The 13,004-nt window shown below is 59.6% G+C and overlaps 2 protein-coding genes across 3 annotated transcripts in view; one reads left to right on the forward strand and one right to left on the reverse strand.

Annotated features, from left to right (window-relative positions):
- The window catches only part of LOC102687933 (glutamate receptor ionotropic, NMDA 2D), a 33,756-nt gene extending 27,861 nt beyond the window's left edge, over positions 1-5,895 (forward strand). The window contains exons 10-14 of the mRNA XM_069182771.1: positions 467-696; positions 920-1,080; positions 1,649-1,836; positions 1,921-2,153; positions 3,247-5,895. Coding sequence (XP_069038872.1) covers positions 467-696; positions 920-1,080; positions 1,649-1,836; positions 1,921-2,153; positions 3,247-5,895 — 3,461 coding nt within the window. The remainder of the gene's footprint in view (positions 1-466; positions 697-919; positions 1,081-1,648; positions 1,837-1,920; positions 2,154-3,246) is intronic.
- Positions 1-13,004, reverse strand: part of LOC138224561 (uncharacterized) — a 277,799-nt gene that overhangs the window by 159,118 nt on the left and 105,677 nt on the right. The window lies entirely within an intron of this gene.

Below are 13,004 nucleotides of genomic sequence, written 5' to 3' on the forward strand. Positions count from 1 at the left end.
TCAGGCCAGTGGCAGTACACTATACTCCTCCTCTGTCTCAGGGCAGTGCCAGTACACTATACTCCTCTGTCTCAGGGCAGTGGCGGTACACTATACTCCTCCTCTGTCTCAGGGCACTGCCAGTACACTATACTCCTCCTCTGTCTCAGGGCAGTGCCAGTACACTATACTCCTCCTCTGTCTCAGGGCAGTGGCAGTACACTATACTCCTCCTCTGTCTCAGGGCACTGCCAGTACACTATACTCCTCCTCTGTCTCAGGGCAGTGCCAGTACACTATACTCCTCTGTCTCAGGGCAGTGGATGTACACTATACTCCTCCTCTGTTTCAGGGCAGTGCCAGTACACTATACTCCTCTGTCTCAGGGCAGTGCCAGTACACGATACTCCTCTGTCTCAGGGCAGTGGCAGTACACTATACTCTATACCAGTACTGACCCTGGCCTGTCCCCTGTCCTCTCTCCCAGGGGCCGGCGGCTCCAAGTTCACCATCGGTAAGTCCATCTGGCTGCTGTGGGCCCTGGTGTTCAACAACTCGGTGCCGGTGGAGAACCCTCGCGGCACCACCAGCAAGATCATGGTGCTGGTCTGGGCCTTCTTCGCCGTCATCTTCCTGGCCAGCTACACGGCCAACCTGGCCGCCTTCATGATCCAGGAGGAGTACATCGACACCGTCTCCGGGCTGAGCGACAACAAGGTGCGAGCGCGCTGTCCGGGACACCGAGACCGCCAGGCCCACGAGCCCCTGGGGCCGGAGGGGAGAGGTGCCTCGTGGGCCATGGCGTTTATTTGTTTAAATCAAGGATGTTGGAACGGGCCTTCCTGACTCTGGACGGCTCAGTGTGGTCCTGTTGTCTTGACCAAACCACCACTCCTCTCCTCCCCCTCCTCCCTGTCTCCCCCCCGAACCCCCCGCGCAGTTCCAGCACCCCACAGAGCAGTACCCGCCCCTCAAGTTCGGCACGGTGCCCAACGGCAGCACAGAGAAGAACATCCGCAGCAACTACCCCGACATGCACACCTACATGGGCAAGTACAACCAGAGGGGAGTGGAGGAGGCCATCAACAATCTGAAGACGGGGTATGTGATCCTGACCCCCAGTCAGCCCAGCCCTGAACCCCAATACTTACCACACCGCTGACACCAACAGTCATCACACCCCAACACTGGTCACACCCCTAACCCCAACACAATCACACTTCTAGTCCCAATGCTAATTAATCCCACTGCTAACACCAACACTGGTCACACCCCTAACCCCAGTGCTAACCCCACTGCTAACCCCAACACTGATGACACATAATTAACACCAACACTGGTCACACCCCTAACCCCAACACAATCACACTTCCATCCCCAATGCTAATTAATCCCACTGCTTACACCAACACTGGTCACACCCCTAACCCCAGTGCTAACCCCACTGCTAACCCCAACACTGATGACACATAATTAACACCAACACTGGTCACACCCCTAACCCCAACACTGGTCACACCCCTAACCCCAACACTGGTCACATCCCTGACCCCATTGCTAATCCCACTGCTAACACCAACAGTCATGACACCCCTTACCCCTTATCTCAGCCCCAACCCCAATGCCGATCCCAGATCTGCCCCTGACACTCCCCCTCTCCCCCCCCCAGGAAGCTGGACGCCTTCATCTACGACGCGGCCGTGCTGAACTACATGGCCCGCAAGGACGAGGGCTGCAAGGTGATGACGATCGGCTCGGGCAAGGTCTTCGCCACCACCGGCTACGGCATCGCTCTGCAGAAGGGCTCGCGGTGGAAACGCGCCGTGGACCTGGTGCTGCTGCAGCTCGTGGGCGACGGTGAGAGGCGGGGCCGGAGGGAGAGGCACCCCCCCTCCAGACGGACTCCCCCAGTGACGCCACTCTCCCCCCTCTGTGCCCCAGATGAGATCGAGATGCTGGAGCGCCTCTGGCTGTCGGGGATCTGCCACAACGACAAGATCGAGGTGATGAGCAGCAAGCTGGACATCGACAACATGGCGGGGGTCTTCTACATGCTGCTGGTGGCCATGGGGCTCAGCCTGCTGGTCTTCGCCTGGGAGCACCTGGTCTACTGGCGGCTCAGGCACTGCCTGGGGCCCTCCGGGCGCCTGGACTTCCTGCTGGCCTTCAGCAGGGTGAGCTGGGGCTCGGGGCTCGGGGGAGAGGAGGACAGGGAGACGGGAGGGAGGAGGACAGGGAGACGGGAGAGAGAGGAAGAGGAAGAGGACAGGGAGACAGGAGAGAGAGAGGAGGAGGACAGGGAGACGGGAGAGAGGAGGAGGAGGAGGACAGGGAGACGGGAGAGAGGAGGACAGGGAGGAGAGAGAGGAAGGACAAGGAGACAGGAGAGAGAGGAGGAGGAAGAGGAAGAGGACAGGGAGACAGGAGAGAGAGAAGGAGGACAGGGAGACGGGAGAAAGAGGAGGAGGAAGAGGAAGAGGACAGGGAGACAGGAGAGAGAGAGGAGGAGGACAGGGAGACGGGAGAGAGGAGGACAGGGAGACGGGAGAGAGAGGAGGAGGACAGGGAGGAGGGAGAGGGAGGACAGGGAGACGGGAGAGAGAGGAGGAGGACAGGGAGATGGGAGAGAGAGGAGGAGGACAGGGGGGAGAGAGAGGAGAAGGACAGGGAGGAGAGAGAGGGAGGACAGGGAGACGGGAGAGAGGTGGACAGGGAGGAGAGAGAGGGAGGACAGGGAGACGGGAGAGAGAGGAGGAGGACAGGGAGATGGGAGAGAGGAGGACAGGGAGGAGAGAGAGGGAGGACAGGGAGACAGGAGAGAGAGGAGGAGGAAGAGGAAGAGGACAGGGAGACAGGAGAGAGAGAAGGAGGACAGGGAGACGGGAGAGAGGAGGACAGGGAGACGGGAGAGAGAGAGGAGGAGGAGGACAGGGAGACGGGAGAGAGGTGGACAGGGAGACGGGAGGGAGAGAGGGGGAGGACAGGGAGACGGGAGAGAGAGAGGAGGAGGAGGACAGGGAGACGGGAGAGAGAGGAGGAGGACAGGGAGACGTGAGAGAGAGAGGAGGAGGAGGACAGGGAGACGGGAGAGAGGAGGACAGGGAGACGGGAGGGAGAGAGGAGGAGGAGGACAGGGAGACGGGAGAGAGGTGGACAGGGAGACGGGAGGGAGAGAGGGGGAGGACAGGGAGACGGGAGAGAGGAGGACAGGGAGGTCTGTCTGGGGGGTCAGAGGTCTGTCTGACGGCGGCTGTCCCCCTCTCCCAGGGCATGTACAGCTGCTGCAGCTTCGAGGACGAGACGGCTGGCAAAGGCCCCCCGCCCCCCCCACACCACCAGCCCCCCCACTCCGTCGTCACGGCGCCCATGAGCAGCCCGGCGGCCGCGGCGCAGCAGCAGCTCCCCGCGCAGCAGCCCGCCTACAAGGCGCCCCTGCTCCCCGGCTCGCCCTTAACGCTGGGCGGCGCGCTGGGGCCCGCCAGCACCCCCCTCCTGGGGGCCCCCCTCCCCTGCTCCACCTTCCTGCCCCGCCCGGACCGCAGGCTGGCCGTGGTGGACCGCTGGCGGCTGCCCAAGTCCGGGACCGCCAAGCCCGTTGGTGTCAGGAGTGGGATGGCCGAGCTGGGGCCCTACCCCGCGGGGGGCCAGAGCTGGGGGGCGGGCGGGGCCGCGGGGGCCGGGGGCCTGGACGGCTACAAGCGCTACTACGGCCCCATCGACCCCGAGGGCCTGGGCTCCTGCGGGGACCCCCAGGCGGGCGGCGCGCAGACCCCCAAGATGGGGCAGAGGCACGCGGCGCCGGCCCCCGCGCCGGGGGGCTACTACCCGCCCGAGAAGGGGCCCGACGGGAAGAAGAAGGCTCACGGCGGGGGGGGCGGCTCGGGGAAGCCCCCCAAGTCTCTGGGGACCCCCCGGCTGCCGCCCAAAGCGCAGGGGGCCCCCCTGCCCCCGGCCCCGGCCCCCCAGGCGCCCCCCGCCGCCGCCTCCCCGCCGCCTCGCCTCAGCGGGGACCGGGACTTCTGGAGGCGGCGGGGGCCCCGGAAGGGGGCGGGGACCCCCAGCCCGGGGCCCCTGTACGAGAACATCATCCCCCTGGGGCGCAGGGGCGGGGCGGGGGGGGGCCTGAGGCGAGGCCGGCGGTCCCCCCCGCCCCCGGACCTCTCCTCTCCATCCGCCTCCCTCCCCTCCTCCTCCTCCTCCTCCTCCTCCGCCTCCTCGACCACCTCCTCTTCCTCCTCCTCCTCCTCCTCGCGCTCCTCCTCCTCCTCCTCCTCCTCCTCCTCGCTGTCGCACGGCCGACGGGAGGAAGAGGAGGAGGAGGAGGAGGAGGCGGCGGAGGAGGAGGAGGAGTCCAGCCTGCTGCTGGGGGACGACCCCACGGCCCCCCCCCCTCGCTCCCGCGCCCTTCCTCCCCCTCCCCTGCCCCCCCCCGTCCCGCCCAGGAGGCCGCGCGAGGGGGCAGCCGGCCCGCTGCGGGAATGGTGGCAGGGGTGGGGCGCGGGCGGCGGGGCGCCCGAGGGCGCGGAGAGGAAGAGGAGGAGGGAGGAGAAGCAGCAGCAGCAGCAGAAGAAGAAGAAGAGGAGGAGGAAGAAGAGGAAGAAGAAGGAGGAGCGGGAGAGGGAGCGGGAGCGGAGGAAGAGGAAGGTCAAGAAGAAGAAGAAGAAGAAGACCCCCAAGACGAAGAGGAGGAAGAGGCGGCCTGAGGAGGAGGAGGAGGAGGGGGCCGGCTCCGGCCTGCGGCCCCCGGAGTACCCCCCCCTGGCGGGGCAGTTCCTGGAGCGCGGGGGCGAGGAGGAGGAGGAGGAGGAGGAGGAGGGGGGGCCCCGGGGCCGCGGCCGGCGCCCCAGGAGCGGGGCCCCCGCCCGGCGCTACCCCAGCCTGCACAAGCTTCCCGCCTCCGTCAGGTTCTGGGTGAGCGGGGCCGCCGAGCCAGGGGCCCCCGCGGGCCCCCGCCGCCGCAGGGGGGCCGCCGGCGAGAGGAGGCCCCTGCTGCTGCACTGCGACCGGGGGCGCCCCCAGACCCGGGAGGGGCTCTCCTTCCACGAGTGGGACACCGAGGATGACGAGGAAGGCGAGGAGGAGGAGGAGGAGGAGGGGGGCGGCCCGCAGAGAGGAAGGCGCAGGGGCCGGGCGCCGGCGCTGGGCTCCGGGTCCGAGCGGGAGGAGGGGCCCAGCTGCTCGGAGGAGGAGGAGGAGGAGGAGGAAGAGGAAGAGTCCTCGGGGGAGTTCGGGCAGTTCGAGAGGTACTGGGACGGGGGGCCCGGGGGGCCCGGGGGGGCCGGGGGGGGCGGCTGGTTTTTCGGGACCTACCCGGCCCGAGAGAAAGGGGGAAGCGTCAACAGCCGGGACGACCCGCTGGGGGAAGGGGGGGGCTGGGGGTCCGGGGGGGGTCCGAGCTGGGGCGCGGGGCCACCTGGGCCCCCCCTGCCCGCCGCGCCGCCCCGCCGCTACTGGTCCGTGGACAAGCTGCCCCTGAAGGGGCCCAGGCGCGCAAGGGGCTCCGGTTCTGGCGCGGCGGGCGGGAAGGCCCGGCCCAAGGCTCGGACCCGGGAGCGGGACCCCCGCGGCCGCTGCCCCTGCCGGCCCCCCGCGCCGCGCGGCCAGGAGGAGCTGCTGCTGCCCCCCCGCCCCGGCGGCCCGCCCGACCCGGCCCCGCCCCCGCCCGCCCAGGCCCGGGCCGGCAGCCAGCCCAACCTCAGCGCCGGGGCGCCTGACCCGGGGGGCCCCCCCCCGCCCGCCGCCGCCCCCGCGGGGCCCCCCGGGGCCGCCGGCAGCGCCCGGCTGCAGTACCAGCGACTGCGCTCCGTGCCCCAGCCCCGGCCCCGCTTCTACTCGCCCCGCCTGCCCCTCAAGGCCAAGAGCCTGTGCTCCCGCCGCGGGTCCGCGCACTTCTCCAGCCTGGAGAGCGAGGTCTGAGGGGCCAGGGGCCCGAGAGCGGGCTCTGAGGGGCCAGGGGCCGGAGAGCGAGCACGGACCACCGGGGACAGGGGCCGGACAGGGGCCGAAGACCGAGCACGGTCCACCGGGGACAGAGTCAGAGAGCGAGCACGGACCACCGGGGACAGAGTCAGAGAGCGAGCACGGACCACCTTGGACAGATTCAGAGAGCGAGCACGGACCACCAGGGACAGGGGCCGGACACAGAGCGAGGGGCCACACGACACAGCCTGGAGAGATACTGTAGGTTGAACCTCTGAGATACATGAACAAAGACACACAAGGCAGGAGCTAGACACTGAGACTCCCTGGGACATACTGAGACTCCCTGGGACACACTGAGACTATCTGGGACATACTGAGACACACAGAGACTCCCTGGGACATACTGAGACACACTGAGACTCCCTGGGACACACAGAGACTCCCTGAGATACACTGAGACTCCCTGGGACACACTGAGACTCCCTGAAACTCTCTCGGACACACTGGGACACACTGAGAGTCACTGGGACACACTGAGACTCCCTGAAACTCTCTCGGACACACTGGGACACACTGAGAGTCACTGGGACACACTCAGACTCCCTGGGACACACTGAAACTCCCTGAAACTCTCTCGGACACACTGGGACACACTGAGAGTCACTGGGACACACTGAGACTCCCTGAGACTCTCTCGGACACACTGGGACACACTGAGAGTCACTGGGACACACTGAGACTCCCTTAGACTCTCTCGGACACACTGGGACACACCGAGAGTCACTGGGACACACTGAGACTCCCTGAGACACACATGGCACTGGACGTCACACACAGATCTCTCACACACACTGATCTGGCACTAGACGTCACACACAGATCTCTCACACACACTGATCTGGCACTAGACGTCACACACAGATCTCTCACACACAGTGGTCTGACACTGGACGTCACACACAGATCTCACACACACACACTGGTCTGGCACTGGACATCACACACAGATCTCACACACACACACACTGGTCTGGCACAGATCTCTCACAGACACTGGTCTGGCACTGGAGGTCAGTGACTCAAGCCAAGGCTCATAGTGACTCTCTAAGGCCAGTTTAAGATACTGGGAAGCTGGGACTGTTGAAACAGAAACTGAAAGTGATACTGCAGCTACTTCCCTGACAGTCCACACAGAGGCACTGACACAATCCTGATTCTACTGCTACTGCTGGAGTTTTCCCTGAGGCTGCTGCGACTCTGCCAGTGCAAGCAGTGTCTGACCACTACACAGCCCTGCTACAGCTACAAGTTCTGTTCCTGCTGCTGCTGCTTCTGCTATTGCTCTTACTTCTGGTGCTGCTTGACCCTGGCCCCTCCCACTCTCTCCTCTCCTCCAATCGAAACTGGATGTTGATGATATCTTGACCCTGGCCCTCCCACTCTCTCCTCTCCTCCAATCGAAACTGGATGTTGATGATATCTTGACCTGGGCCCCTCCCACTCTCTCCTCTCCTCCAATCGAAACTGGATGTTGATGATATCTTGACCTGGGCCCCTCCCACTCTCTCCTCTCCTCCAATCGAAACTGGATGTTGATGATATCTTGACCCTGGCCCCTCCCACTCTTTCCTCTCCTCCAATCGAAACTGGATGTTGATGATATTTTGACCTGGGCCCCTCCCACTCTCTCTTCCCCTCCAATCGGAAGAGCGGACGATGGTATATTGTTGACCCTTGCCCCTCCCGCTCTCTGCTCTCCTCCAATCGGTACAGCGGACGATGATGCTATCTTGACCCGGGCCCCTCCCACTCTCCTCCCCTCCAATTGGAAGAGCGGACGATGATATACTGTTGACCCTGGCTCCTCCCACTCCCTCCTCCCCTCCAATCGGAACAGCGGACAATGATGCAGTCTCTACTCTGGCCCCTCCCACTCTCTGCTCCCCTCCAATCGGAACAGTGAATGATGATGCTGTTGACCCGGGCCCCTCCGAGCTGGGACTGACCCCATGGGCTGGGGCACTGGCTGTTTCTCCTTCTCCTCTCCTCTCTCCCCCGATCAGAGACACGAGTGGCAGCGCTGGCATCGTCCTGGCCCCTCCCCCCTTTCCCTCCCTCCTCCAATCGGATCAGTGAGCTGTGACGTCGTCAGGTGTAGGTGTCTATAGTGTTGTGATGATGCCATTTCGTCTGGGAAAGAGAAAATCTGAATCTATCAAACCAACCTGTAGCAGATTAGAATTTTTTCTTCTGTTTCTTGCTCTCTCTTCTCTCTCCTCTTTGATCGATTACCTCCTTCTTGCTATATCTCCTCTGTCACTGTGTTAGTATTTTAACAGTAGCTGAATGTAGCCGTGTTTTACCGTAGCAGAGAGACTCTGACTCACACTGTGCGCAGGTGCTGTACAGCGCCCCTCCCCAGTGCACAGACAGCAAGCGTGCGAGAGAGCGTGCGAGTGTGTGCGAGAAAGATATCGAACCCTTGTGCTCACACACACACACAAGAAAAATAATTCCTCCCTTTTTGCAAATGTAGCATTTACAAACTGTGACTTCTCTTTTGGAAATGATATAAATTCATATAAAATGATTGTTTTTTCTAGATATATAAATATATATATATAAATATGATTCTATATCTATGGAGGATTGGCATACCTGGGTGTTAGAGCCGTAGAGATTAGAGTTTAATTCCTCCAGCTGTGAAACATTATAGTGCCTGTGAAACAACACTGACAAGTGTCACTTTCTCTTTCTCTCTCAATCTCTCTTATTCTCTGTCTCTCTCCGCCTCTGTATCTCTCTCTCTCTCCCTCTTCCTGTCTCTGTCTTTTACTCTCCCTCTGTCCTGCTGATTCTGTTTCGATCGCGTTATTTGTTAATGTCCTACTAAAAATCTATCTGGATCGAGCTTTCTGTGTATCGCTCTTTTTAGCTGTTTATCTTAATCGAGTTATGTTAATCTTATCTGTATTATATCTAACCCTGCCTGTGATTGCCTGTCTCTCTCTCTTGCTCTTCCTACCTGTCTCTCCCTGTGACTCTCCTCTGTTCTACTCTGATCTTTTCTCTAATTAGCAAAAACGAGAGACCATGTAGAGACTGTGGTTTATTCCTCTGATGATGTACTGACTGTGGATCAGACCATGTCACTGTAGCTAGAGAGCTGGGACTGCTGTCTCCTGGCCACATCATTCCAAATCCCTGTGTTTTTACATGCTGAGCAGAATTCATAAACTCTGGCTCTGTTTCAATACTACTGCCTCCTGGCTCTCTTTCAGTGTGTATGTGTGCCTCCTTTCTCTTTGAATGGGCGTGTGCCCCCTGTCTCTCTCTGAGTGTGCGTGTGCTTCCTGTCTCTCTCTGAGTGTGCGTGTGCTTCCTGTCTCTCTCTGAGTGTGCGTGTGCCTCCTGTCTCTCTCTGAGTGTGTGTGTGCCTCCTGTCTCTCTCTGAGTGTGCGTGTGCTTCCTGTCTCTCTCTGAGTGTGCGTGTGCCTCCTGTCTCTCTCTGAGTGTGCGTGTGCCTCCTGTCTCTCTCTGAGTGCGCGTGTGCGTGTGCTTCCTGTCTCTCTCTGAGTGCGCGTGTGCCCCGTCTCTCTCTGAGTGCGCGTGTGCCCCCTGTCTCTCTCTGAGTGTGCGTGTGCCCCCTGTCTCTCTCTGAGTGTGCTTGTGCCCCCTGTCTCTCTCTGAGTGTGCGTGTGCTTCCTGTCTCTCTCTGAGTGTGCGTGTGCCCCCTGTCTCTCTCTGAGTGTGCGTGTGCCCCCTGTCTCTCTCTGAGTGTGCGTGTGCCTCCTGTCTCTCTCTGAGTGTGCATGTGCCTCCTGTCTCTCTCTGAGTGTGCTTGTGCCTCCTATCTCTCTCTGAGTGTGCGTGTGCTTCCTGTCTCTCTCTGAGTGTGCGTGTGCTTCCTGTCTCTCTCTGAGTGTTCCTCCTGTCTCTCTCTGAGTGTGCTTGTGCCTCCTATCTCTCTCTGAGTGTGCGTGTGCTTCCTGTCTCTCTCTGAGTGTGCGTGTGCCTCCTGGCTCTCTCTGAGTGTGCGTGTGCCTCCTGTCTCTCTCTGAGTGTGCGTGTGCTTCCTGTCTCTCTCTGAGTGTGCGTGTGCCTCCTGTCTCTCTCTGAGTGTGCGTGTGCCTCCTGTCTCTCTCTGAGTGCGCGTGTGCGTGTGCTTCCTGTCTCTCTCTGAGTGTGCGTGTGCTTCCTGTCTCTCTCTGAGTGCGCGTGTGCGTGTGCTTCCTGTCTCTCTCTGAGTGTGCGTGTGCCTCCTGTCTCTCTCTGAGTGTGCGTGTGCCCCCTGTCTCTCTCTGAGTGTGCGTGTGCCTCCTGTCTCTCTCTGAGTGCGCGTGTGCGTGTGCTTCCTGTCTCTCTCTGAGTGTGCGTGTGCCTCCTGTCTCTCTCTGAGTGTGCGTGTGCCCCCTGTCTCTCTCTGAGTGTGCGTGTGCCCCCTGTCTCTCTCTGAGTGTGCGTGTGCCCCCTGTCTCTCTCTGAGTGTGCGTGTGCCTCCTGTCTCTCTCTGAGTGCGCGTGTGCGTGTGCTTCCTGTCTCTCTCTGAGTGTGCGTGTGCCCCCTGTCTCTCTCTGAGTGTGCGTGTGCCTCCTGTCTCTCTCTGAGTGCGCGTGTGCGTGTGCCCCCTGTCTCTCTCTGAGTGTGCGTGTGCTCCCTGTCTCTCTCTGAGTGTGCGTGTGCTCCCTGTCTCTCTTTGAGTGTGCGTGTGCCCCCTATCTCTCTCTGAGTGTGCGTGTGCTTCCTGTCTCTCTCTGAGTGTGTGTGTGCCTCCTGTCTCTCTCTGAGTGTGCGTGTGCTTCCTGTCTCTCTCTGAGTGTGTGTGTGCCTCCTGTCTCTCTCTGAGTGTGCGTGTGCTCCCTGTCTCTCTCTGAGTGTGCTTGTGCCCCCTGTCTCTCTCTGAGTGTGCGTGTGCTTCCTGTCTCTCTCTGAGTGTGTGTGTGCCTCCTGTCTCTCTCTGAGTGTGCGTGTGCTTCCTGTCTCTCTCTGAGTGTGTGTGTGCCCCCTGTCTCTCTCTGAGTGTTCCTCCTGTCTCTCTCTGAGTGTGCGTGTGCCCCCTGTCTCTCTCTGAGTGTGCGTGTGCTTCCTGTCTCTCTCTGAGTGTGTGTGTGCCTCCTGTCTCTCTCTGAGTGTGCGTGTGCTTCCTGTCTCTCTCTGAGTGTGTGTGTGCCCCCTGTCTCTCTCTGAGTGTTCCTCCTGTCTCTCTCTGAGTGTGCGTGTGCTTCCTGTCTCTCTCTGAGTGTTCCTCCTGTCTCTCTCTGAGTGTGCTTGTGCCTCCTATCTCTCTCTGAGTGTGCGTGTGCTTCCTGTCTCTCTCTGAGTGTGCGTGTGCCCCCTGTCTCTCTCTGAGTGTGTGTGTGCCCCCTGTCTCTCTCTGAGTGTGTGTGTGCCCCCTGTCTCTCTCTGAGTGTGTGTGTGCCCCCTGTCTCTCTCTGAGTGTGCTTGTGCCTCCTGTCTCTCTCTGAGTGTGTGTGTGCCCCCTGTCTCTCTCTGAGTGTGTGTGTGCCCCCTGTCTCTCTCTGAGTGTGCGTGTGCTTCCTGTCTCTCTCTGAGTGTGCGTGTTTGCTTCTTGACACAGTCACACTCTCACACAGTGACACCACACTGACACACTGTCACCCTCACACAGTGACACCACACTGACACACTGTCACCTCAGTCACACTGACACACTGTCACCTCAGTCACACTGACACAATCACTGATGAAACAAGTCTCAACAGACATCAACAATCTTTACTAAACTCCTGAGCTCATGAACGGAAAAGACAAACCTCAGGATACTGACTTGAACACCATGAATACCTACACCGGGTGCACTGCTGGAGTCAGTAAGTACAAGTATACTGTATATACATCACTATGCTGTCTCACAGTAATCTAGTCCTATAGTACAGTATCATTACAACACAGTATAGCGTAGTACAGTATGACAGAGAGAGGGGTTCATACTCACACACTGGCTGGACACTCCAGTACATGAACACTGCACTGAGAGAGAGAGGGGTTAATACAGACACACTGACTGGACACTCCAGTACATGAACACTGCACTGAGAGAGAGAGAAGAATTAATACACACTGACTGGACACTCCAGTACATGAACACTGCACTGAGAGAGAGAGGGGTTCATACAGACACACTGACTGGACACTCCAGTACATTAACACTGCACTGAGAGAGACAGAGGGGTTCATACAGACATACTGACTGGACACTCCAGTACATGAACACTGCACTGAGAGAGAGAGAGGGGTTCATACAGACACACTGACTGGACACTCCAGTACATGAACACTGCACTGAGAGAGAGAGGGGTTCATACAGACACACTGACTGGACACTCCAGTACATGAACACTGCACTGAGAGAGAGAGAGGGGTTAATACAGACACACTGACTGGACACTCCAGTACATGAACACTGCACTGAGAGAGAGAGAGGGGTTAATACAGACACACTGACTGGACACTCCAGTACATGAACACTGCACTGAGAGAGAGAGGGGTTAATACAGACACACTGACTGGACACTCCAGTACATGAACACTGCACTGAGAGAGAGAGAGGGGTTAATACAGACACACTGACTGGACACTCCAGTACATGAACACTGCACTGAGAGAGAGAGAGGGGTTCATACAGACACACTGACTGGACACTCCAGTACATGAACACTGCACTGAGAGAGAGAGAGGGGTTCATACAGACACACTGACTGGACACTCCAGTACATGAACACTGCACTGAGAGAGAGAGAGGGGTTCATACAGACACACTGACTGGACACTCCAGTACATGAACACTGCACTGAGAGAGAGAGGGGTTCATACAGACACACTGACTGGACACTCCAGTACATGAACACTGCACTGAGAGAGAGAGAGGGGTTCATACAGACACACTGACTGGACACTCCAGTACATGAACACTGCACTGAGAGAGAGAGAGGGGTTCATACAGACACACTGACTGGACACTCCAGTACATGAACACTGCGGTGAACCTGAGAGAGATTTATAAATAGATACACTCTGTGACACGCACAGCCAGTGACACATTTCTCTCTCTAACAATATTACTAATTATAATCATTAATTAA

The sequence above is a fragment of the Lepisosteus oculatus genome, chromosome 23 (assembly GCF_040954835.1).
Source record: "Lepisosteus oculatus isolate fLepOcu1 chromosome 23, fLepOcu1.hap2, whole genome shotgun sequence".
NCBI classification, from domain to species: Eukaryota; Metazoa; Chordata; class Actinopteri; order Semionotiformes; family Lepisosteidae; genus Lepisosteus; species Lepisosteus oculatus.